At 38.8% G+C, this 25,756-nt stretch overlaps 4 protein-coding genes across 7 annotated transcripts; 2 read left to right on the forward strand and 2 right to left on the reverse strand.

Annotated features, from left to right (window-relative positions):
- The first annotated feature begins 553 nt into the window (after nt 1-553).
- LOC148729137 (uncharacterized) lies at nt 554-3,486 on the forward strand. Its single transcript, XM_088725090.1, has 4 exons — nt 554-676; nt 2,713-2,764; nt 3,039-3,282; nt 3,366-3,486. The coding sequence occupies exons 1-4, from the start codon at nt 554-556 to the stop codon at nt 3,484-3,486; spliced, it is 540 nt and encodes a 179-aa protein (XP_088581216.1).
- A 427-nt stretch (nt 3,487-3,913) lies between these two features.
- On the forward strand, nt 3,914-5,201 carry LOC148729138 (uncharacterized). The gene is given in 4 exon segments (XM_088725091.1): nt 3,914-4,065; nt 4,254-4,317; nt 4,612-5,112; nt 5,115-5,201. Coding segments are annotated over 4 exon segments (804 nt in total).
- A 5,491-nt stretch (nt 5,202-10,692) lies between these two features.
- Nucleotides 10,693-19,719, reverse strand: LOC148729139 (uncharacterized). 4 transcript variants are annotated; one of them, XM_088725302.1, is made up of 7 exons: nt 19,561-19,719; nt 14,394-14,677; nt 13,017-13,131; nt 12,503-12,628; nt 12,144-12,177; nt 11,772-11,898; nt 10,693-11,316 (listed from the first exon to the last, which is right to left on the reverse strand). In XM_088725302.1, exons 1-7 carry the CDS (start codon nt 19,622-19,624, stop codon nt 10,798-10,800), a joined length of 1,269 nt encoding a protein of 422 aa, XP_088581428.1. In that variant the 5' UTR covers nt 19,625-19,719; the 3' UTR covers nt 10,693-10,797. The 4 variants fall into 4 exon arrangements, with proteins under 4 accessions (XP_088581428.1, XP_088581429.1, XP_088581427.1 ...); XM_088725303.1 differs by having other exon boundaries at nt 13,035-13,131; nt 14,394-14,680; XM_088725301.1 differs by having other exon boundaries at nt 14,394-14,680.
- A 3,767-nt stretch (nt 19,720-23,486) lies between these two features.
- On the reverse strand, nt 23,487-24,648 carry LOC148729140 (uncharacterized). The gene has a single exon (XM_088725472.1). The coding sequence runs from the start codon at nt 24,365-24,367 to the stop codon at nt 23,597-23,599; it is 771 nt and encodes a 256-aa protein (XP_088581598.1). The 5' UTR covers nt 24,368-24,648; the 3' UTR covers nt 23,487-23,596.
- Between the last annotated feature and the right edge of the window lie 1,108 nt (nt 24,649-25,756).

Genomic DNA, 25,756 nt, shown 5'->3' on the forward strand with positions numbered 1-25,756 from the left:
CGTAGCCTGTTCCAGGCCCCGATATGTATTGGTGAAAGCCATGGCTTCGGTCGCGGCATGGACTTGGGAAGAAAAGAAATCTGTGATCGTGGATTGTTTCAGGTGCAAGAGTTGAAAATTCTCAAAGCGCTGACCAACGCTGCTTAATTTTATGCGAGTGCCACTTAGGGAACCGTCTGGACGACAAATTTAAAACTATTACAGATGAAAGCAGCTTTAAGAATCGGTTAGTGAACACTTTTTCACAAAGTAATTCAGATCGTGAACATTTTACTATCTCTAGAACGTTTTGAATATATCTGCGTGCACGCTGTTCTTGATAATCTAGTTTTTATGATTCTTTTTAATACAGACCACAATGTAAACTACTGAGTTACCAATAATTGTGTTAGCTATTAAAGTTTATTTATTTATTTAATTATTTATTTATTTATCTCTTAATTAGAGAGCTGCTCCAATATTGTAAGACTATCATGTCGGATCCCACGCAAGTGTCAATTTGTTTTTTTACATTTTATTTTTACATTCGCAATGATGACGATCTAATTTGCAGATGTCGATGAGTGTGCTGCAGGAACACAAGAATGCAGTAAACATTCTGTTTGCAACAATACTGAAAGTTCCTACAACTGTTCGTGTAAATCGGGATATTCAGGAGATGGAAGGACATGCAAAGGTGAACTAGACCAGAACCCTAATTATCTTGACGAACAAAGGAATAAAAATTAAAGAAAAAAACGAGTTCAACCCTATAAATGATCAAATTAGTCACGTGCTTAGGGGTTTTCCTTGCTAAGTCAGTTGCCTTGAATTTTACAGATATCAACTAGTTTGCCGACGGAACAGCCAACTAAAGTGCTGAAGAAACTAAAGAAAAAACATATTCAACCCTATAATGTAGCAACGTGCCTAGGAAGTTCTCCTTACTAAATCGGTTGCTTTGAGTTTACAGATATAAATGAGTGTGCCATTAGAAAATCCAACTGTAGTATTAATGCTCTGTGCAACAATACAAGGAATCTTATCGCTGCAAATGCAAACCAGGATTTACTGGAGATGAAAGGACTTGCAAAGGTAATTAAAACGCAGCTTAGTTTCAGAGTCTAATCTTTATCAATTAAATATGGTCTGGTGACTAATGTCTAATTCTCATCAACTAAATACATCAAATTGTACAATAGTCAATCCCCATAACTGGCTTGATGGCCCTAATGGTTAGAGAGCTGCTGAAAATTTGCAAGATTACCTGTCGGATTCCTCTTTGGGTTCAATTCGTTTTATACACTTTATTTTCACATCTGCAATGATGAAGTTTTAATAAAAGGAGAGTATTTTCATATTTCAATAGCCAACGTGGGTCTCCATTCGTTGTTCATACTCTGCTTTTAAATCTGCGTTAATTTCTAAAGTTAACTGCAGTGATGAGATTCTTGTTAACGAAGAGCTCTTTCAGATATGAACGAGTGTGCTTCAGGAACACAAAACTGCAGTGCTGATGCTATGTGCAACAATACCAAGGGATCGTACAACTGTACATGCAAACCAGGACACTACGGAGATGGAAATATCTGCCGTTCGGGTAATAATTTTCATGCGGTATTTGTTAGTTTCTTGAAATGCTTTAGCTTATACATCAGTTATGAGACGTTCTTTTCTGTAAACTGGTAAAAAATAAACAAACAAACCAACAAAAACAAAACAAAACAATAACAAAAAAATACAAATAAAAATATGGGAAAATTCGATAAAAGCCTTGTTAGGAACTATTGAGAAAAAAATTAAAAAGACGCTCGAAGGGTTTATAAACGCTACCCTGCGTAAATAGCGGCCTTCTGGTGTGCATGTGAAACTTCAAGTGGTGTGAGAACGAACGGCGAAGCTGTGAGTGGTTAGGATGCATCTTAAATTCGCGGCTCCGTTGCTTGCAATTTCATCGTGCGCATTAAACACCCACCGACACCACGAAAACACGAGGAACCAAGTCGCAATAGCTTTGATCTGCTTTGCATGGTGAGTATCTGGAACATTCACAAAGCTTACTTAAGTGAAATCAATACAACTGTGGGTTACTTCTGACCCTCAATTGGAATCGCTCCATGAATAATTTCAAAGCTATCACAGATGAATGAAGTCGATAACTTTCGTACTAAGGGACTATTCTTCCCTCTAATCGGCGACCAGTCACACTTTTTAACTTAGATTTGAATGTTATATATTTCTCGTCTACATATAAACGTTCCCCTTAAAAAAAATGTTCTTACATCACCCGTTCTTTTTCCTCCTAAAGGCTTTTTTGCTGTTGATATACCTTTATTTTCCAGCTTTGACATGTAAGGATATTTTCGACCGCAATGTGTAAGTCAATAATTAATTAATTTAAAGACAAAAACAAAGCCGTAGAGAACTATAGAGGGAAAACATGAAAATAATAGGACTAATAATTCGAAAATGAAGAAGGACAAGGAAAGCTCTGAAAATGAGGATACTGAGAATAATAATCTTCATAATAGAATAATCTTCCACACTTGAATCTCGTTTGAGAGGAATTAAAAGTACTTTGTATCATTTACTGAATATGTAGAAGCCATGGCCTTCATCAAATTTCAGCTGTATCCCTCCTAATAAAGAGATACTTTATTCAATAGATCCAAAATGAGTGGCGAGGTCACCCTGCTCCTAGACTCAAAGCCAATTTCTGTTTTCTGTCACTAGGGAGACTTTGGATGCGGAGATGGGGAATGGACGCCAGTCATGAAGATCAATGGTAAGATGGTATGAATTTATCGGGAAAGAAATGTATTGTGGATACAGGTCAATGCAAAGATGCGAGAAAGGGGATGGGCAAAATGGCAGCTGTTTTCCTGAAAAAGGTCCAGCGTCGCTCGCTTATCTTCACTGAATAGGAGCCTGAAACAGGCTATTACTGTTATTTCATTGATTAAAAACTAAGAAAAAATTAATTATCTGTTATAAATTTCAGAGTACCTTCCATTACGATTCCCAATTTTGGAGGAACAGGAGTTTTTAAAACCTTCCAGGAGGCAAAACTGGCTTTGACTTTCAAGAGAAAAAGTTACCAACCTACTGGGACACATCCTTCTCCAACATCTGTCTCGGTATGAAGATTGGCAATCAGCTCAGATTCATTGTCATCAACAAGCATGCCGACTCTCTCCATTCACTCATCGCTAATGGAGAATACTGCACCACCTTACTTGGTCGTGAAAAGGGGGATCACAGGCCTCCTTGCAGCCCCACTGCAGCATGGAAGGATTCAACGCGGTTGGAGTAAATCTTGATCAATCCGTAGCAAGAATCGGCATCATTGCTAACCAGCAGAATGACTGCTCCTCTTGTAACTCCAGGATTGGTTTTGGCACTGGAAGACTACATGATGACTCCAATACTTGTGGAAACGAGGCAAAGCACAAGTCTGATAATGGAGACAAGCACATCAAAGCCATGGGGTACATCCTGGTGGAGTGAAGAGGGACACAGCTAAATTCCAAACTCTTAAGTTAAAAACATCATGAATAAGGACATTGTAGTGTTGAGGCTTACCAGCTGATTAAACTATGGATTCAGCAAAATTTCCACAATCAAATAGTTTAATCTTCAGTTGAGTAATAGTAGATTAGTTGTATTAGTGCAGTCGCAAGTAATATTCGAAGAAACAAAGAAATTGAACGGTAATAATAAAATTACAATACAACAATAAACATCAGAGAATATGAAACTTTAAAAGCACCGAGACAGGGATGACATTTTTAGTGGTTATGAAGGTTTTGCCCCATACACCCTTCTCATGCAGCGTCATCTTGGATTCCATGCCGCAACAAATCGAGGCTGAACGGACATAAACTTTGGGGGTGTGTTACACTAGTGTTACAGTAGGGATATATGACAAGTAAGCATGGCCCACGATCATTGCTCTCTTAACCTCTGTACGCACGACAAAAGAAATCAGAGTGGCAAGAATTTATATTTTCTTAACTTTCCTTCAAATTCTTTATTGAGATCGAAATGGATTGTCGCTATAAAGCGAGATGAAGGGCTAGATTTTGGGTAAGAATCGAGCCGTGACCGGCGAGTTGTCAGACGCACGTGCTACTCGCGACCGAATTTTTGCTTTCGATTGAAAACACAGACTCTACACGTTCTGTAAAATGCCTACTTTTTTCTTATCCAGAACACTAGCGTCCTTTAAGGAATTTACTCGTCCTTTACTTTTTTATTTTTCATTTTAATTTTAGCTCAAGCAGTCAAACGCACATGGCAATGTTTTGTTTGTTTTTAATAACTCTGATTTTGTACAATGTATTAAATGAGATTCTCCGGCCCTCGTTTATTCGCGTTGTAATTTGCGGTCTTAAACTAATTTCCCAGATCAAGAAAGGTTATACTCTTGTGTGCTCGGCTCACTTCAAGCAAGACGATATGTATAGGACTAGAACTGGGCTTACACGCCTAAAACGTGGAGCTGTGCCATCGCAGTTTGCATGGACCAAGGAGGGTAAGGAGCGCAGACCAAACAAATTGCAAGGGTCAAAAATTATTGTCGAACAGCAAGCACAGGAGTAGCGACGTCAATTCTTTGTCGATTCAATCCAGCAAGATGTCGAGATGGAAGAAGAGGAGACTGCGTCGGCAGGACTGGAAACTAACGCAAGTGCTGAGCCAATGCAAGTGACATCTGTGGACCGACCGGAAAACGAAAACAGTCAGCCTGACGAACTGAGCCCTGAGGAACAAATTGAAATATTTAAAGCCAGAATCAAAGATCTAAAGCAAAAAGTCAAAGATCCTCAAGAGTCTAAGTTTGGAGGGGAAAAAAGTTCGAAGGATCCTGAATTGCTGACGTTTTACACAGGCTTTACATCGAAAGAACGATTTGATAGCTTTTACAAATGGGTTGAGCCGTATGCAAAAACCACGATAAAATGGTCCCAGACTCAACGAGGCAGAGGTAAAGAAAACTACCAGCGAATGCGTAGCAGTGGTAATTTTGCATTGTCACTCTACGACCAACTGTTTTTATTTTTGATCAGAATGAGATTAAGTTTGCTCGAGACAGACCTAGGAGTGAGATTCAATATTAGCAAAAGTACTGTCGGTAGAGATATTATAACTTGGGCAAATTTTCTGTACACAATGCTTGGCCAAGTGCCAATTTGGCCCACAAGTGCTCAGATCGAAAGTAGTATGCCTCAATGCTTTAAAACTACATACCCTAAAATAAGGATAGTCCTTGACTGCACTGAGATTAAAGTCAAAAGGCCTAGCTCCAAGGTCTTAAACTCAGAAACTTATTCTACCTACAAGTCATTCACAACATTTAAATACTTAGTTGGTACAGCTCCACATGGTGCAGTAACATTTGCAAGTTCCCTATATCAAGGAAGTATATCCGACATAGAAATAACAAGGCGCAGTGGATTTCTGTCGCTTGTTGAAAAAGGAGACCAGGTAATGGCAGACAAGGGCTTCCTAATTCAGGATTTTTTGGAAACTAAAAAAGCTAATCTGACAATCCCACCTTCTTGTCAAGAACAAAGTCCTTACAATTCACTGCTAAAGAAGTGACAGATACCCAGCAGATTGCCCGCCTCTGTATCCATGTCGAGAGGGCAATCAGACGAATAAAAGAGTACCAAATTTTTGTAAGAGTTTTACCTGTCTCCTTGGCAGGTGCAGTAAACCAAATTTGGACTATATGCTGCCTTCTGACAAATTTTAGAGGGCCACTATATCGAAACTTCGATTTCCCACTGGTTTTGTATACCAAACCTTGCTACAATCATCAGATTTGTGACACCTCAACTAAGTTAACCAAGTTCTTTACAATATGTGCTTAATAAACCGAAACTGATTTATTTTAATTGAACAAAGAAAGTATTTTAATTTGTGTGATTCCAGACAATTTCCATTCCTCCTACCCAGGGAGATGAAATTAGAAAGAGAATGTTAATGTCCTTCCTTAACATTAACACTAGTCTAGTACCTATTGCTGGCAGAAGCCCAGTCAGCATACATGTACATCCCATTCCTAGGATTTTCAAAAATTGTAGGGTTGGCTTAGTTTTACTCATTTTTCCAACTTTGCTTACAAAGCCTGGCTATGCCACCACCTGTAACAATTTAGGGAGAAGGTATTCAAAATAATACAGATCCAATTTCATTTTAATTTCTGAACAAAATTCTGCTTCAAACCTCAATCTTTCACAATGAAAGTCATTTTTACAATAAACATAAAAATCTACCCATTGACAACCAGTTAGCAGCAATTGTCCCATGACCTGGTAGTAATAGCTGAGTGTTTTTTTTAGTCTGTAGATTCCATTTACACATTTCAGATATTTAAGCTCATAGATGGAATCCTTAAGAGGGCACTTGTTTTCCAGCAGCCCCACGGGATTGACTTCTGATGAATCGTACACTCTTCGATCTGAAGAGAAAGCCAGATGAGGGCAGGAGGGGTTGATGACAATTCCGGCAGGGATAACATTACACTCCACACTGTCAGCATATGCAGCTGCTGTCTCTACCTCTGTACTTATTGCATGCCTCATGGCTGCAGTCTGAACACAAAGTCCTTCCATAAAATGCAATTGTTCTGGGGAAGGCACAAATGCATATTGGCTAACAATCTCTGGAAGATAGAATGCTGGTGGCTTCTCTGGCCATCAATATTCATATGAATTTTGGGGTTATTTGTCAATCTTTGTTGTAGTTGGTAGGATAACACAGAGCCTCCCGCCATTTTTCCAAGTTTGTTGTTGACAAATTCTAAATTGTCAGTGTCTGGCAGAATAGAGTTAAGTTGCATAGCCTCAAATTGTTCAAATATGTATTTCATGGAATTTATAATTTGGAGGTCTCCAAATTTATCTGGTATGGGGTTATAAAAAGTAGACCGTACTCCATCTACCCTCCGATTTTCTTTATTTTCTGTTCTATCTTTGGCTGGTGGTTTCACCTGCTGTACCAGCACCTCTCGATGATTTATTCCTGCTGTTCTTTGTGGCACATGCCATATCTGTGGAAAACTTGTCTTGGACATCGCAGGAGGTACACTTCTCAGGCCCAATTTTCGCTAGTGCTCAAGGAGGTACACTAGCCCAATTGCATGGTTGCACAGCCCTGCTCCCACCTCACAGTTGCAAGAGGTACTTGATATTCTGACTTTAGGAGTCCTTGAGATCTCAACCTACTGAAAATTTTTAAAAAGAGCTCAACCTCTGCTTCACAAGGTGCATTTTCAACATCAAACGCTATTTTATAAGCTTTGGTCAGCATTTCAATAAAATGCAAAACCTTGATTGAAACTCCGAAAATAAAACTTGACACCAATCCTGTACCGCCAATGACTGCGGTGAGATAAGCAAAGACGTTAAGACGCTTCAAACCGAAGTGAAACATCTTGTTTCGCTTTTGAAGGACGCTCTGCCTCCAAAACCTCCAGGTACTTTTTTACGATGATGTATTGGGGAGCGGCATCTCATGATTTCACGCTAACATGTTAAAACTGCAGTATTTTCTTTCTCACGGCCCGTCCCTTCTCTTCTTGCAAGGAGCAGTACAACAAAGGAAAGTAAGGAAACAGTAAGAAGTTTTCATTTCAATATTCCAAATCACTCGCTTGATGTGTGCTGTCCATCATGGTAGGTGTAAGGACTCTTGTCTTGCATACAGGCTGACTCAATCCGTTTTAATGCTCTCCTTTTCCATAAGGTCGAGACGAAGCCAAGTGTATCCGCTGATGTTTGGTTCACAAAAGATTCCTGTTTACTGTCACATGGGAAACTTTGGATGTGGTGACGGAGGATGGACAATGGCCATGAAGATTAACGGTGCAAAGGTAAACTCCCTGTCTCCTTTAAAAAACTCTGGATATTATTGATTTAAAAAAAAGAGAAATGAAATTAAAAAAACACACCCAAAAACGAAAAAAATTAAATATTAGTTCTTCGTTTCTCAGAGAACCTTCCATTACAACTCCCATTTCTAGAGCAACAGAAATTCCTATAACCTTGCTGGAGGCAGGACTGGGTTTGACTCACAAGAAACCAAGCTACCGACCTACTGGAACACCCCCCTTCTCCAAAATCTGCCTTGGTATGAAGATTGGACATCAGCTCAGGTTCATTGTCATCAACAGGCACGCCAACTCACTGTACTCCCTGATTGCTGATGGAAAATACCGCGCTACCTCACTGGGTCGTGACAAGTGGAAGTGGTTAATTGGTTCACAAACCTCCTTGCAGCACTACTGCAACAAGGAAGGGTTCAATGCTGTGGGAAGAAGCCTTCGTCAGTCCAAAGCAAGAATCGGCATCATTTCTAACCAGGAGAATGAATGCTAACTCTTGTGACTCCAGGATTGCTTTTGGTACAGGAGGTCTTCACGACGACTCCAACACGTGTGGCAATGAAGCAACATGCTCGCCAAACAATGGACACAAGCAGATCAAAGTCATGGGAAACATCCTGATACAGTGACAGGGAACGCCGCTAACGTTCTAAATTTCAAGCCAAGAGGCCATCATGAATTTAAAAAAAGTAGTATCCTCAGGCTTACCAGCTAATAAAACAAGGATTTCAAAATTATTTTCTTCTCTGGTCTGATTTGTGTTAACTATAACTTTTTGAAAACCGGTCTAAGACGTATCAATTGTGCAAAGCTAATTCAAGTTTTGAGAAGGAAGTAGAAACAGGCAATGGAGATATATTCTATGTTCATAATTGGTCGACGTCACGAGCTGCACGCGAAGGGAGGTTGTGATCTGATCACGCACTAAGAGGGGTACACGAGAATAGTGACCTTTTTTTTCTCTTTTCTTTTTCGCGGGATTTGCCGTTTGCGCTCGCCTTACGCATTTGTCTCCTTTGGTGAAAAACCCGTAAGGCCTCGCCTGTTCTGCAAGGTAACCAGGAGACCAGGAAATTAATGATTTGAATATACAATAATTTGCCCAGATACGATAACTAAAGGAACACAAAAAACAGTACCTTCAAAAGTATTGCCCATATTCTCTCTCTCATTAGACCCGCCCATTTTTCTGAATCATTTGTTTGAGGCGTCAATCTCTACGCGAAATACGAATGAAGACATTAACAAGATTTTTATTAGTTCTTTAACCGAACAGATTTCCTTCCGAAATATTACCCGTAGTTTTAACAGACCTTTTCACCACGACTTCAGACAATCCCCTTTTCCCCTTTTAATTCGAAAATAAGCCTAAATGGATCAGTGAGATTTCATTTTCAAATTTTAGAGAAAAGAATTCTGTTGTTATCTCGTGTAGAACAAAGGATAGTACTAAAACCGCTTTTACCTATCGACGGGGGCGGGGAAGTTTAGGGGGATGATATAGTTCAGGAAGTTTTAGAGGACAGATCGGTCGTTGCTTAGAGACCACGAAGGAAAAACATAGAAATCTGACTGCCAATTGACTGCCAATAATGGGGGATGGGGGGGGGGGAGGCTCATAAGAATATTAAAACCAAAATTGACCGGACTTCCCCCTCAGCTATAACTGGTCCCTTACAACATAAATCGGTTATTTTGCTGTACGTAATGTAGTCGGCTGTTCTACTCGAGTCGAGTAAGTCATTCCTGACTGTTTAGTTAAGATCCGTCGGTAGGGTTGAGTGGCTTTGTTAGGCTCGTTTGTTGTGAATTTGTGGCGAGGGAGTGGTTTATATAGCGCCAGCAGTTGTTGAAATCTGTTGAGAAGAGTCTGTTCTAAGATAGCGAACCAACTATATATCATCGTTGAAAGTAGTTCTTGCAGTAAGTGGAACTTTCTGCCAGCCCAATCTCAGGCCCGGTCAATAATGTGATTCGAATTCATTATCGACCAGGCTTTTTCGCGGTGCACCATGCAGATTTGCGGCAAAACTGTTGAATCAGTTTACACTACCGAGACCTATGGCAATCGACCGACCAAATACTCGTATTTTGAGTGAGATGATGACGAGTGGTCAATCACCCCCACCGACAACAGTCCCTCTTAAGTCAACTCTTTCCTGAACGATCAAAGTGAACGATCAAATGAACTGAAGATAGGTTGTTAATGACGGTGTCTTTCTTGTTTCTAGGAAGAATTGTTTTGCCGGTGAGGTCACAGTCTGTTCAGCTCTGTAAAACTTTAAGCAAACCGTAAGATATCAGTATAAAAAGGAAGAGATGAAATCAGGAAGTAACGGCCATTAAAAAAAAGATGAGGAACAGAGCCTCTCACAATTCTCTTTTCTATCGTTGATTACACGTTCAGCTGGGGGGTTTGGATTTTACGATTCTAGCAAACAAAGCCTCTCCCCACTAATTGCTACACCTTTCCTTGTAAATGATATACGCGAACTTGGTGTTATATCATGGTAATTATTAAAACCAATTCACCGAAGTGAAAATGGCTGGTGGTAGATATTACTGAGCCACGAAGTGGCGAGTTAAATATCCATCACTACCCACCGACACTTAAGGTGAATAGTTTCTTAAGCATATACTAAAACGGTGAGACATGTAACTTCCCTGCGCATACAGCTCGCGACATCGACGTTTGATGGATATCGAATATGTCTTCTTAGCAAATTTCTATAGAGTTTTAATACTTGATTTGGCTTTGTGCGATTGAAGCATCTTGGACTGGATGTGAAAAAGTTATGTTTGAGACAAATCTGACCAGAGGAGAAGATAATGCTGAACCCACTGTTTTATTAGCTAGTAAGCTATACATTTTTCTAATTCATGATGGCCTCTTGACTTGAAATTTGGGGAGTCAACTGTTTCCCCTGTCACTGCACCAGGATGTACCCCATGGCTTTGATGTGCTTGTCTCCGTTGTCTGACGAGTGTGTTGCTTCATTTCCACACGTGTTGGAGTCATCATGATGACCTCCCGTACCAAAACCAATTCGGGAGTCACATTTGGCGCAACCCTTGTGATTGTCAGCGATGATACCGATTCTTGCTTTGGAATGAGGTGAGTCGTCCCCCACAGAATTGAAACCTTCCTTGTTGCAGTGGGGCTGCAAAGAGGCCTCAGAACCAATCAACGCCTTCCACGTGTTACGACCCAATGAGGTGGAGTGGTATTTTCCATCAGCGATCAGTGAGTGCACAGAATTGGCGTACTTGTTGATTACAGTGAAGTTGGCCTGTTGGTCGATCTTTAGACCGAGACAGATCTTGGAGAAGGATGTGTTCCAGTACGTCGGTAACTTGGTCTCTTGTAAGTCAAGCCCAGAGTTCCCTCCAGAGGGGTTATAAGCTTTTCTGTCGCTCCAGAAATGAGAGTTGTAATGGAAGGTGCTCTGAAATTGATAATAAATGATTTTTTTCTTATCTAGTATGATATCCATTATAGACTGTTTTAATCTCACGGTCATTAACTAATCATAAGCGACTCCTGGTGGTTGTAAGGGAGACCGTAGCCATTTCTTGCCCGTCTTGTAAAAAAGAGGAGTGAACGATCGAGCGAACGGCTTTTGGTAGCTGTAAAGGAAACAGCATACACTTTCTCACAAACCCTATTTCGCTTACTTACACTGACCTGTATGGCTTGTTAGCTCAATTGGTAGAGCGCTGCACTAGTATCGCAGAGGTCAGTGGTTCGAATCCCGTACAGGCCTGATTTTTTCAGGTCTGATTTTCGCTATTGCATAAATAGCGCTCTCTATTGCGAGGATCGTGCATCATACGTACTGACCTGTATCTCGAATGAATTTCAAATGATCTTATATTTTATTGATAGGAAATCAATTTATACCTTGCTGCCATCAATCTTCATGACAGGTGTCCATCCTCCATCTCCGCATCCAAAGTCTCCCATGTGACAGAAAACGGAAATTGGCTTTGAGTCCAAGAGCAGGACAACCTTACCACTCTTGTTCAATCTGTTTGTTAAAAATGCTCTATGAGAACTGGTAGTACATAGCGAGACGTTTGCGTATTCAGTAGGTCTTAGAACTTTTCAAGAGACAACGTACGTTTCAATTCTTTTCCAAAAAGAAGTCAGCTCGGATGATTATCATAAAGGATAAGGAGCTGGATTGTTGTTGAAATAATTGCCGTTATTCCTTGTGATGGCTTATCTCGTTCTTACCTATTTCTGATATTGTCATTGAGCTATTTTACTTACTTATTCCTTTCGTAAATTTCCTTGCACGTTGAGACTGAAAGAAGAGTTAGACATGAATATTATTCTTCTTGGTAGCACTGTGAGTATTTTTGCATTCATGTGAACATTAAAAGCATCAAGTTTCCTCCAAATTGTTGCAAACTGATTAATGCAAGGAAGGTGATTAACATAAAACAAAATCACCCTCTCTGATAACACGGGACCCTTAAACAACAACAGAAAAAAGAACGTGTGGTATTTTAAAATCTGATTGAAACGAAAATTTACCTTTAAAGAGAAAAAAATGCAAATGAATAGCGTTTACTTTGAAACAGAGCATCACTAGAAACCTCATAGAAATATCAAAAGAGATTCATTACGCATTGTGCAGATTTTTCCATCCCCAAAATATCCAGGTTTGCATGAACACTTGTATGATCCTTTAGTATTGCTGCACACAGCATTAGCATTACAGCTATGTGTTTCTGTAGCACACTCGTCAATGTCTGAAAAGAAATTAATAATTTTTGATGGCTAGACAACTCTCCAAAGAATGATTTTCATTTAAGTTTTAAAGGTAACCCATGGTTTGCTAGTTTGTTTTCCTACCCTGTGGTTGGTTCAGATACTCGAGCCATACCCTAAACGAAACGGATCAAAACCGACTGCAACTCAATCACTCGCGCTCTTCCGGCCTGCAAAGCTGGCGTATGTTTTAGCGCCTCACAGAAGTAAAGAAGGGCAGGGCCTCCAAAGGCAGCAGCTTACCAAACGCCTCGTTTCTCTGCTACCCGCTTTTACCTTTCAAACCACACTTCATTCTCGTTAAGAAGTTTAATATAAAAATGGAGCCCCCCCACGAGCCTACGGCTGGTTTCACATGACAAGGTTTACCTTTTTTACAGTTCGGACCTTTGAATCCAGTGGGACACAAACAGCGATGTCCTTTGTCGGTAAAACCGCTTTGACAAGTACCGTTCTTTTCGCAAGGGTTATCAGCACAAGCGCTCTGAAGCCAAAAGGAGAAAAAGTATGAACAATTTTAAAATCATACCTTGAAATATTAATGTTGCAGGATGGGTGATTAGTTTTTTCTAAGTCTAAGTCTCTAGCTTTTAATTTAGAGCAGTTCATAAAAAAAAAAAAACAAAAAACAAAAAAAACAATTAGAAAAGAAGGGGAACTTAAGGTTATCGTGCACCTTCAGGGGTGTCTCGCGTGGAAGCGAGGTAGCGCGTCCGGTTTAAACTGTAGATATCTAAACCTCATATCAAAATAAAGCTTATAGGACTGGCTATCAGACCGTACCAAAAATTTTGAAAAAATTAATTGTCGAATTTTTCACGACTTCTAAATGCGAGCGCTCCGAATCACCTTTTGAACATTACATGTCAAAGCAAATTTTGTTTTTCGCTTATTTAATGTTCCGCCGTTTCCGGCACCAAAGCGCTAAAAAAGAATGTCTGCGATTTGCCATATTCAATTTCAGTGAAAAGTTACAGAACATTTTTGAAATAGGATTAAAAAAGTGTGGAGTGATCGTTTAAAAATCGCTCTTGAAAAAAAATTATTTAGAAATAAATTCGGAGACACTTTTTTGTTGTTTATATTTAAAACTAGCTACTGTCAAAGTTTGAGAGCAATCGAAATAATTCCCTTTGACTTGTACCTCTTAAAAGGTGATTCGGGCGCTCGCATTTAGAAGTCGTGAAAAATTCAACAATTAATTTTTTTTCAAAAAATTTGGTATAGTCTGAAAGCCAGTCTTATAAGCTTTAATTTGATATAGGGGTTAGATATTTATAGTTTAAACCGGACGCGCTACATCGCTTGTACGCGAGACACCACTGAAGGTGCACGGTAACCTTTAAATACAAAAAAGTGCTGATGACAAAATAAATGTCAGTGACAGGAAAATTAAAGCAATCATCTCAACACTTAAGATTATGAAAGTGGTATTCCGCAGAAACTGACAATCAGCTAATAAAGTAACACCTACCTCAGATGCATGATAAAATTCCTTTTCATCCTCCCTCAGGTCGAGTTTCTGTCCTTCGTGAGTAACGTTACTAAATTCATAATTGTACCCACGGTGTAGAATAACTCGTTTATCAAGGTTAACACTGACACTGTCAGGTTCCATGTGACACATTGACACATTATAGTTATGAACTCAACGATGCGAATTTGCACATTTTTCAAGATTATTGCCACCGCGGTTGGCTCATATTTACTACAGTTTCAGAGTTGATGATAAAAATAGCTTCTAACCTCAAAGTAATAGTGATGCGAATTCTTGTTTTCTTTGTATTCGTTGGGACTGCTGTACTTATCAGTTGACAGTAACTCACACCACAGTTGCCCTTCAGCGGCCAGGTTCACGGAGACACACAGAGGATGGTGAAGGCATTTAAAGGTGCATTCAAAGTCGTCGTATGCCATAATTTCTTCAATTTTAGGTACATTGAGATGATGGAACTTGTCTAGGGAGAGTAGACTTTGCCTGGATATCTGTGATGAAGTTTCTGGTATATCGTCGGGTTCTATAATGACTGCTTCTATTGGTTAAGATTGAGAGTGCTTTTGGAAAAAATAGGCTCCTAGCAAAATTTCACTTAGTAGGAACAAAGAATTGGAAATGCGTGGTGTTTCTAAACTTTCATGGAGAATTGTCTCTACTTGCAGTTATTGTGACCGACATATGGATCAAGGCGGCCACTTATTTTGCCAAACAATGAGCTTTTACAATAGAAACCAGTAGAAAGGAAAAGGACCAAGCTAGAGTGGTAACAGAAACTTAAGAACGTTTCAGAAGAGAGCTCCTTTTGGACTATTCGGATATTAAGGTGCCTTTTGGCATGACAACCGAATAGATTGCTCCAAAACTGAACATGAATCGTAAATTTGGACATTTTCTCGCGAACTCTTGAAATTCTTGACAATTTGTCACAAAGGCAAAAAAATTGACAGCGACATGCACACAAATCTACAAAAGTACTCAATCTCGATAACTCAATAGAAATAATAATTTTCCGTAATTAAAGCGAAGAGAAAGAGAAATAATAATTTACCATAAATTAAAGCGAAGAGAAAGAAAATCAGAAAACAACGCAGTTGCGCTACATTAAATGACACACAAACAAAGCATCTTTACAAAGTTTAAGTGGTGAAGTTGTTTAAAGTAGTTTAAAAAAGTGCTACACTAATTTAAAATGAGTTCCTATGTAAAAAAAGAAAGAATGTTTTTTCCAATTTCCTAAAAATTTAATGTCTAATATAAAAAATAAAGATTTTTCATCTTCTGAAATAAATTTTCATATCTTCTTTACTTCAAGAGATATAAAGCAATAATTAATTTGAGAGTAGAACGAAAGGCGAGGTTGCCGACCAAGGCTGTAGCCAGACTTCAGGACAAGACGAGGCAATTTTCGAGCGCCGAAGGCGCGAACCGCGAGGGGGGTCTGGGGGCTTTCCCCACTGAAAATTTTGAAATCTAGATGTTCAGAAATGCTCTTTTAAGGAGTTTCCGTGGCATGTTTCTTCGGAAAAGTCAATCTTCAAGAAGAAAATTTAAAAAACGGCCAAAATCAAGTGAGGCAATTGCCTCGTCTTGCCTTATGCTAGCTACGGCCCTGTTGCCGACACTTCATGTCAACTTGTTCTCGTTAAACGATTTCACAACCAGTCTTGATTTTTATTGTACATTGTACAGTTTTGAACAGTTTTAAAATTACTCATTCGTTTTCAAATATACTTCTATTAGTTCTTTCCGAAAACTAGATATATAGAGAGATTGTCTTTGTAATTCAAGTGCTGTTTTCAAGTTGTTATGATGTCCAAAAGCGACGAGTCCCTTTTGCGGCTCCGGTAAAAGGAAAATTTCATCGCAGTTTGCATCCGAGCGGAAATATTGCTCACCGATAGTGATAGGGGTTCCTACTAGACTCAGGGAGATTCAGTGGCGAGCCTATTTCTATCGAAGCTGCCGTGGGTGTTAGTTCGCGAAAAATATTGCCGACAGTCCATCATCATTCGCGTAGCATAGCACTTGCGTTTGGGTTTACATTGTAGCTCTCCTTCCTCTGCCTGACCTCTCTCTTCCTCTTATTCAATCAGTGTTTATTAAGCTTCAAGAAAATTGATACTTTTATAGGGATAGCGTGAATGATTTTCAGTTTGAAGGAAAACGCTAATTTTCCTTCTGTGATACCTCAAGGTGGCTCGTACCGGTTTTCATCTTTTTGATGGTTTGTAACTTTGAAATAATAAAACAGAAAGACTTACCAAGGCCAGCTGAACACTTTTACGGGGTTGAATTATATAATCATCGGTTATCCAAAAATAAGTGTCATTTCGTCAGTAGCAGTTTCCATTGCAACGCTTTCATAGGCTTCTTCAGACGCATTTTTTAGCTTATGGCTTAAATAATTCGAAAACTAACCCGGTGACACCGTGATTTATTTTCAGTGATTGCTTTTGACACTTGAAAAGGAAAATGCACAAAGATTTTTAAAAAATTATACGGAGCGGAATTTCAGAAAATCTAAAAAAAAGGTAATTTTCACACATCGCAAATTTCCTTCCGTAGAATTTTCTAGTTTTTTAACTGATGATTCCTTTCGACGTTATTATCATATTGGAACAATAAAAAGAAGGGGTCACCGGACTTTTTTTCATGCAATAGCTTTCGCGAGTTTAGCAATTTCCACGCGCTTTCTCGCGCATTTAAAAATCTGGATTCTATAAGATCGACATTTGTTCATGATCTGTTATAGCTACCGCTGACTATTGCGTGTGCTCGCGCGAGCGCCTACGGTCTGATGTTTACAGACGTTTACTGCTAAGAAAATCATTAAACAGCCGTCAAAGACAGCCTCCCGGGCTCATCTTAAAAATCCTACACACGACTTCTGGCTATATCATATTATTTTCCTTTAACTTTCAAAGTCTTCTTCCACCTCAGGTAGATTATCCTTCACTTGAGTTCTTCTTCTTTCGCCGTCGCAAGATTTCATATCGGTTATTATTTCTTTTAGATGTGAAGTAAAGCAACCTTTACTTCTCCGAAAATCGTCTTTTTATCTTAGTTTCTATCTCCTGCATTCATAATGGCCGCTCAACACATCAAATACACACTCTTAGGTAAACTTCTCACAAAAGTAGAAAAACATCCTCGCCCCGCCATCTTTGTTTTAAATTTACGTCTTTTAATCTCGCGCTTCTTTCGCACGTTTCTGTCGTGCGTGACTAAGAGTTATCTGTTCCCCGCGCGAAGAAACTAGTACGAGCCACCTTAATTAAGGAACATCTCAAAACTTCGCTATCGAACGAATGGTTTTGGAGGATTAAGATATTAATTAAATGAATGAGAGACTCACTGATCAGTGAAGTTGTTCACTGCAAGGACCTTTCGTTTTATCTTTCTGAGTTACGTTTGGTGAAAGATTATAAAATTACAAATGTTTTTAAAAAAGCCGCGTATCAATCTTTTTGAAAACAAAATAATTTGGATATATCAACAAAGTTGAAATGGTAAATTGGCCACCGTAACGATTACAAAAGCTGACGTTTCGAGCGTTAGCCCTTCGTCGGAGGGAATAGAGGAATTGTGGGTTGTGTGTGCTTTTAAAGGCAGAAAATGGAGCTAACGTAGCCCAGTCAAACTTTTTAGTTTTAATGAGTGTAGTGGGCTGAATCGTTGAGGAAATCCATAAATGATCCACATCAAGAAAAAAATAACTTTTGCGAAGAGCTTGTATTACAGGAGAGCTTAATTGTATGAAATTATGTTCTTCAGCCGATTAAATTATTACCCAAAAGCTACAGATCTACCACGACAGGTAAATTTGTTGATATTCTCTAATTATTTTTTTGAGAAAAATTTGATGGGCAGACAACCAACAATGAACTCTTCCATTTAGAGGACAACATCCACAAATGTAAACTTTTCACACATAACAATCCAGAGTACAAAAATATGAATAGATAGATAAAGAGGGGAATAGATAAGTGGAAAATATTATAAAATAACTTCTGAATGACGAGCTCAATTATAACGAACCGGTCTACAAAAAAAAATCTTTCGCAATTCGCTGCAAAAGAAATGCACGAAAACTTACACACATCATCCATTCACCGGGAGTTTCTTCGCTCAGCAGTTGAAACAAGTGTTTAGCTATCTTAAAAAGAGTTGCTATTGTGCGGATAAACAACAAAACCCTCTTCAAACAGGTAGCAGGTGTTAAATGGTAACTACTATTTAGAAGTAATTTAAATATATCAACAAAGTTGAAATAGTAAATTGGCCACCGTTACGATTATAAAAACTGACGTTTCGAGCGTTAGCCCTTCGTCGATTCGACGAAGGGCTAACGCTCGAAACGTCAGCTTTTATAATCGTAACGGTGGCCAATTTACCATTTCAACTTTGTTGATATATTCAAATTATTTCGTTACCCCCACCGACGCAGCCCCAAACAGTTTCTTTAGAAACTATCAGCCTTTACTATTTAGAAGGACTACTTTCCCTTCACTATCCCTATCAAAAATGTGTAATGGTTGACCTAACCTTGTGATGAGACAGAAGCAGATATCATAAAATACCAAAGTAACAGAACAAACATAAAAAACGGATTCTTTATATCACAGACCGCTTTTTGAGACGGACTTCACGAAGCATGTGCAAATGAATGTAAAAAATTATTTTTTTCCTTATGGTAAAAACTTCCTGACTTTCTTTTGACCAATGAGAACTAGATATTACCCTATAGTTCTTTGTTTCAACATGATATCTTAAGTCACTTTGACAGCCGATATTTAATTCTTTGGGAGAAAATAGATAATTTATCTTACTTACTAAGTTTCTCGATGGTTAATCGTACAGACACAACAGCAGTTGTAGTTTGAAAATCGATATCCGTACGCTAAACAAGAAACGAAACGGAAAAAATAAATGCTACCGCCGCTGCACCTGATTTTAATTTATTGAAATATGCTAAAACTATTTTGCGCTTTAGGCCCAAAATTGTCTTCCGCCTTGAAGCACTTTTACGACAGCTCGTAGAAAATTGGAAGGGCTGCAAGTGAGTTTATGTTCTAAACTATGGTTAAGTTTTCTATTCATTGACTATTAATTAAAAAGAAGGCTAATAATACCATTTCAGAAAGGATATATATATGTTATTAGACGTTTTGTTGTGTAGTATTGCTGAGTATTTTTACGAGTTGTGCCGTATTTTGACGAACCCGTAGGGATAATAATTTACCTGGTTAAGAAGTTTTAAGAATTTACGGTTAAGCTATCGTTTAACAGCTATATGTTGTGGAGAATAAAACAAGACCTTTAAACAAATAGCAGGTGCTAGAAAGTACCTATGATTCAGAAGAATTACTTTCCCTTCTCTATTTCCGCTCACAAAATTGTCATGATACAGCTTACCTTGCGGTGAGACAGAAACAAATATCACGAAGCACCAAACAAAGACAAAATTCGACTTCTTCATCGCGCAGATCGCCAGGCTTCTGCGACTGACTTTACGAAATGTGCAAATTGATGCGAGTAATCTTACTTAGAACTTCCCTCTTACGGTACAAACTTCCCTCATTTTCTCTAAACCACTGAGAGTTGGGTGTTACCTTATTGTTCTTTGTTTTAATTTAATATCTCTAACTCTCGTACCAGGACGAAAAAAATTCATTGGATGAAAACAAATTGATTACCTTTACTAAGCCTCTTGACGAGTGGATTAAAAATTAATCGCGCTGACATAGCAGAAGTCAAACGGGATCTTAGAGAGAAACTACATAGAAAATTTAAGGGCTTCCTCTGCTCTACTTGGCTTTTATTACTAGAGTAAGGAGAGAGTGATTTTGCCCCTATTGGGCCCAAAATCGTCCTCTGCTCTAAAATAAATTGCTAAAAACTAGACTAGCTGCCTCACTTACGATAACTAATTATGAATATTTTAGAAACTTTAATTATCATTTTATGTCTGCATCCTATGACAGACTAGCATGACAAACAATTACGATAATATGAGGTTAGCGTGATCATCAAAACATTGAGCATCAATTTGTCGTTAAAATATGTATCTATCCACTAAACGATCCGTTCTATCTTTCTGTTCGTAAATGATTAACTATACATTCATTAACTAAAATTTAAGATATTGCAAATTCCGTTTGGCCAGTGAACAATTGCGTCGTATGCTTAGTCATTCTAAGTGCAAATGTGTTTTTTTTATGTGCGTAAGATAATGAAGAGTTCAGAAACTGTAATGTAAAAAAATTGAAAAATCCCAAACAAACAAGACTATGTCAGAGTGGCCTCGGTGTGTAATTTCTAAGTACCGTTATCTTGCATAAATTATATCCCACAGCTTTCATATGTTTGTTTTCATTATCATGGCGCGCCGTATGTGACTTCTTTGCCACGCTCCTTTAAATCGTGATGATGGCGGCTTACTACCTGATGCCTATTTACACCTCGTCAGAAACAAAGGCTGCTAATTAGCGAGCGTGTAAAAAGGACCTCTTGTTGCAACGATTAGATCACCCTTGATGAGGGCACTAGAAAGGAGTGTCGAAACGTTGACTAGGAATTGTAAATTCTCTGTTACATTCATTCAATCTTTGAACCAGAGTAGTTTTAATTATAAACCTTGTCTGATTCTCCACCTGAATGCTTTACAAACTTTAATATATGTTAATGAAGTTACTTTAATTCGAGAGGGCCAGGGTTCATCTCAAAAAACTAAGCTTATCTAGAAAACAGATTAAGTGCTGAGCCTCTAAGACTGATATGTTTTGGCAAGAATGAAATACAACTACAAATAACAGACCTTAAATAGATAGAACTGAGTTAGAATTTACGTTTTCAATAAGCAATGGCCTAGACGTCTGAAGAATCCTTTAGCTAAAACTAGAATCACCATAATCATCATTAGGAGTGTGAGCCAACAAGTGATTTAGGTGAATGGAGGGGGGGGGGGGGAGAGGAGGAGCAAAAATAGTCCTGACAAGAGAGCACAGGTGCTTGTTTCGTGTGAGACTCCAAAGATAGCGATCACGTTTAGCAACTAGGTATTCCAATGACAGAGTTAACTCTGCTTGGACGGTTTAAAGGATTCCCACGTGAGTTCATCCGAAAGGTCAGTGATCTGATGTTTTGGCAAGGCTGACTCACAATCCAAAATAGAACCCTGAGTTGTTGATTAACTGAAATTTATTTCCAATGTTCATCAAATTATGATATCACCAGTTCTGCAATCAAGTTCAAACGTTTTTTTAGGAAAATACAAAGGGGGTCAGTTTCTGGAGAAACTACAGTGTTTCTTCGTTGGGGGATATTAGAAGATAATTCGTTTTTCTGTGGCTTACACAAAGTGTGTAGCCATATTATGGCACGATTTGGTTGATTGATTGATTTATTTCTGCACGAGAATCAGCGCCTGTCACGTGGTCTAGTGTCGTACGGCGCACTAGTCCGAGTCAGCTATCTTGGTTGTAAGCGTGCTCTCCAGTAATTTTTTTCTGGTGATCGTATCACGAGTTAGTTCTCCTCACACAAATCGACACACCCAGACCCAGTTTGTGTTATAACTGCAGCTTGTGCAAGAGCTTTTACGTTCTTAAATGACAACATTTAAGAGCGAATTTTTGAATTGACCGAGTGAACTTCGAAAAATGTGGCACACGATCGAAAAATTGAAAACCTTCATATTTTGCCCAGAGATACCTTCTACTGAACTTAGAAACGTGGTAAGGTCTTTCTTCCCCAGACTTGCTTCTTTATCCTAGAAAACTCAGGAAAACCGAAACGAGCGTCGGTTGCCGTTAAACGACGGAAATCAGTGCCCCGAGCCGGTAGAGGCAAATGAACTTTGTTCTTGAAAAGCCCAAAAGAAAGCAAGCTCGTATCAATTTAACAAGTTTGTATAGGAGGGATTGAGGTACGGCTTAAGTCTGAAACGGGACCATTTTATTACATTTTGAGTTCAGGGAACTCTTTTAAAATCCACCAATATTTCAAAATCCAAATATCGCAGTTTGTAGCAAGTTTTCAATTATCATTTTCCCCAAACGGTATAACTCAGAATCAGTTCAGGTTAAGCTTATGATAAATGGAATTAGTGTTGTTTTCGAGGAGATAAAAATTATTTTGGGCTTTTCATTTCCGCGCGGAAAAACCAGGCTGAACTTTGTAAAAATCGCAACATCTTCATTTACGTCACCAAATAATCTAATTGGGCACCCCGTGGTTAAATCCAGAATTCCAAGCACATTTTAGAATTTAGCACCGTTTTCGAACAGGAAATCAATACAGAAAGCTAGCCTTGCAAAGCTAACCAAGGCAGATTGGTTTTTATCTTTGCTCTTGTTTCCTGAAATCCTCATCCACTTCCCGTGGCGAAACTCTTTACAATTCTTCATTCTCACGTGAAGTCACACTAATTGCGCAACCGGTATTTGAAAGTTCTTGTGGATAAACAAAGTATCTTCTGGTAGACGAAGCAAAGCGCCGAGTCAGGGGTCTCCGATATTCTTTGTTCTTTTTGGTGCTTTTTCTATGGGTTATCTTTGTGCGGTTAAGAACTGTGGTCACAATAGTATCAGGGACAAAGGAGTGTATCGACTTTTTAGATTTCCAGGCATCAAAACCATAGTTAATAGAGGGGACTGGTTATGAAGGCCGGCATACCAAGCCAACCAAGCGTGACCGTGCACACACATTCAAGATGGCGGGGAGCTAGAAGACTTGTGTACGTGGTTTGATCTGTTTCTAAAGCGTCATGATGTAGTTCTGTCCACCGGGACAGTTTATTTAAGTATCTAAACTCGAAATTACAATGCCTGGCGACAACTGTGCCGTGTTTGGTTGCGGTACATGTCGTAGAACGAAAGGAATCGGCATATTTAAGTTGCCCCCGCTGCGAAATGCCGAGTATAAAAAATGGCGCAAAGAGTGGCTAAATCAGCTGACCAAACCAAGAATTATCTACAAAGAATTCCAAAGTCAAATCGATAAAGGAAATTTCAATTTACATGTGAGAAGCATTTCGATCCAAAGGATATCGAAACGTGTAAGTAAGTATTCTAGTAAAATATCAATCAAATGGTACCAGGAGAAGATCGAGAGATAAGTCTTAGTCCAATGACTATATTTGATGGATGATTTTTGTGCTCACTCTATTGTATTAACTAAACTATACTTGTTACCATTTCAATTAACTGAAAGTAATTATAAACCGTGACAAGTATTTATTCGATTCCAGAGAGATGAGGAACATGGGTTTCATGCATAGTCAGTAACAGCTTTTAAATGTAATGATAAAATGTTAATTTTGTATAACATCAATAACAATGTTTCTTGGGAAAAGTATAAGCCAGGTAACTTTTAATGCTCATTAAAATCCTCTGAGTCAATCAATACAATTTTAGCAATATGGTGAAAAGTCATTAAAATTTATATTGGACTAGGACTGCCTGTCATTTTCAGATTCTTTACAAGCTTTGCTTATTTCCTTACGTAGCGCTTTGGATTTCAACTGCTTTGCTTGTACCTTATGCTTCTGCATGATATCCTTTGCGAAAGAAAAGGAGCGGACTCTTACATACAATTGAATGATGTTATGTAGTACATCTTTGGCAACAGTGCTTTCTGCTGTAAGTTCAGCATCAGACAAAATTAAATGATATGCAGAGACTACATCTATGTCATGGGTAGATCTTGATATAATGTCAGTACAATCAAGCTTTCTTATGTCAGCCTTTGAAGTTATATCCCTAAAATAGTGCTCAGCTCTTTCAAAAATTGTTTGGGTATTCTTTCTTGTTGTCCATAAGCCTCCACGATTTAAAGATGAAGTTAGCCTCTTGCTATCTGAAACAGCCTGGTCATCTGACTTTCCAGCCTTAAGAACTGAGATTGCTTGCTCAATTTCCGGTGATTTTTTACTATTTGCCAGTTTGTTATGAAGTTTATGTAGAACATATCCTCTCATGTACTGTAGTCCAGCTTCTTCTTCAGCTGAGAGTTTAGTTAATGGTGCACAAGTACAAATACTAGAGTCTTTGGCTTTCTCCTTGCTGCCAGCCAATATAAAATCTGCCACTTTGGTAGATAGCAATGTCGCTGCATCCCTAGACAACCCCTCAAAATAAATTACTGCATTTGAGACTACTGCAGAGTAGAAGGAAGTATAGAATCGTTCCGCGTTGCCAGACTTGACCAAGCGACCATACATGTTTTTTATTCGCTTATACCTCCATTTGCTGGATTTGTTTGGTAGGTATTTATTTCCTCTCTAATCGAACTTGGATACAATTTCTTTCCAACTATTTTGGCTTTTGCTTTGTGGATGATTTCGCAATAAATCTCGAAGGTGAACTGCTCTGTTTCCCTTGGCTTTTCGGACGAATCTGCACTATTTTGGTCTTTGTGCTTCGCTGTTTTGTGTCGCTTTAACCCACTCTTGCTTTTGCACTTCTTGGAACACAGTTCGCATACTAAGTCATCGAATTCGACCTATTACAAATAGATATGATATTAAAAAGATTACAGAATACCCGACATAAAAGCACGATAAACAGTTGAACTCGATCTTGTCAAACATACCGAAATGGTAATAGCAAAACACTTGTTTTCTCTCGCTTTTTAAACTGATCAGGAAGGTTATAATACTTACATCATCAGCAGCTTCTGTAAAGTATTCATCTAGCTCTTCTTCTTCTTCTAAAATGTCTAAAATGGCATCAAAATCGTCTCCGAAAATAAAAAGTTCACTACTATCCGCAATGTTGCCTTGTAGTGCAAATCAAGGATGTGCACGTTCGCGTCACGTCACGGTACGTTTCAACCTCAGGAGCCGAACAATAGGCCGGCCCTTTCATGTATGCCGGCCTTCATAACCAGTCCCCTCTATTAACTATGATCAAAACATCACAAGGAGAGGTCATTCGCAAACTTTGGTCAGAGTGAAGATCCTGTGGCTTGCTCGTATTTTCAGAAGCGATCTGGACGAAAAAGCCATTGAAAATACTCGCGTTTGTAGAGACTACTTTATAAAAGGTTAGTAATACAAAGGACATTAGGTTAGAATTATTTTTTTTAATAACTATGATTATATTTTATTAAAAATTACGGCCGCGGAATGATCACCATATTCCACGGCCTCCAAGTGTGTTCGCACCGTTTGTGCTTAACATGTCAAATTACATTCCTTGTCGAAGGGGGACCAGCTTTATACTTTAAATCTACCACAGATCCAGAGTGGGCACCATCGTCAAAGCTGGGACATAACAGTGTTACTGAAAAGGACATCCAAAAAGCAGTCGCACGTAATGATCGGGCAGAGCATCGAGAGAAAAAGAAGAGGAAAATCCAAGAAGAAGCAGAGGCTTTGGCTGCTAGAAAAGAAGCGAAACGACTTGAAGCTGAGAGACTAGATGCTGAAAGACTTGAGGCTGAAAAGGTTCAATCAGAACAAAACATCGCCTCTGACATATTTAGTAAGTTAGGATTTTCTATTCAGCTGAGTTTGCCATGTTTTTCCGGGTCATCCTCGGTGTAAGAACCTGACGAGGTTTTCTTTGTTTCATGAGGTATTTTTTCGATGTACGCTATTGTTTATAAT

The sequence above is a fragment of the Stylophora pistillata genome, chromosome 6, assembly GCF_964205215.1.
Source record: "Stylophora pistillata chromosome 6, jaStyPist1.2, whole genome shotgun sequence".
NCBI lineage: Eukaryota > Metazoa > Cnidaria > Anthozoa > Scleractinia > Pocilloporidae > Stylophora > Stylophora pistillata.

Bases quoted from the DNA above. Each gene is read 5' to 3' on its own strand.
- LOC148729137 (XM_088725090.1), top strand. From the start codon at position 554: ATGTCGATGAGTGTGCTGCAGGAACACAAGAATGCAGTAAACATTCTG. The intron at 2,765-3,038 runs GTAAGATGGTAT...AAAACCTTCCAG, and splicing joins GCCAGTCATGAAGATCAATG to GAGGCAAAACTGGCTTTGAC. The intron at 3,283-3,365 runs GTTGGAGTAAAT...TTGTAACTCCAG, and splicing joins GCATGGAAGGATTCAACGCG to GATTGGTTTTGGCACTGGAA.
- LOC148729139 (XM_088725301.1), bottom strand. From the start codon at position 19,624: ATGAAGAAGTCGAATTTTGTCTTTGTTTGGTGCTTCGTGATATTTGTT. The intron at 14,681-19,560 runs GTAAGCTGTATC...CTTAACCAATAG, and splicing joins TGTTTCTGTCTCACCGCAAG to AAGCAGTCATTATAGAACCC. The intron at 13,132-14,393 runs GTTAGAAGCTAT...TTTTGGCTTCAG, and splicing joins CGCATCACTATTACTTTGAG to AGCGCTTGTGCTGATAACCC.
- LOC148729140 (XM_088725472.1), bottom strand. From the start codon at position 24,367: ATGTATGGTCGCTTGGTCAAGTCTGGCAACGCGGAACGATTCTATACT.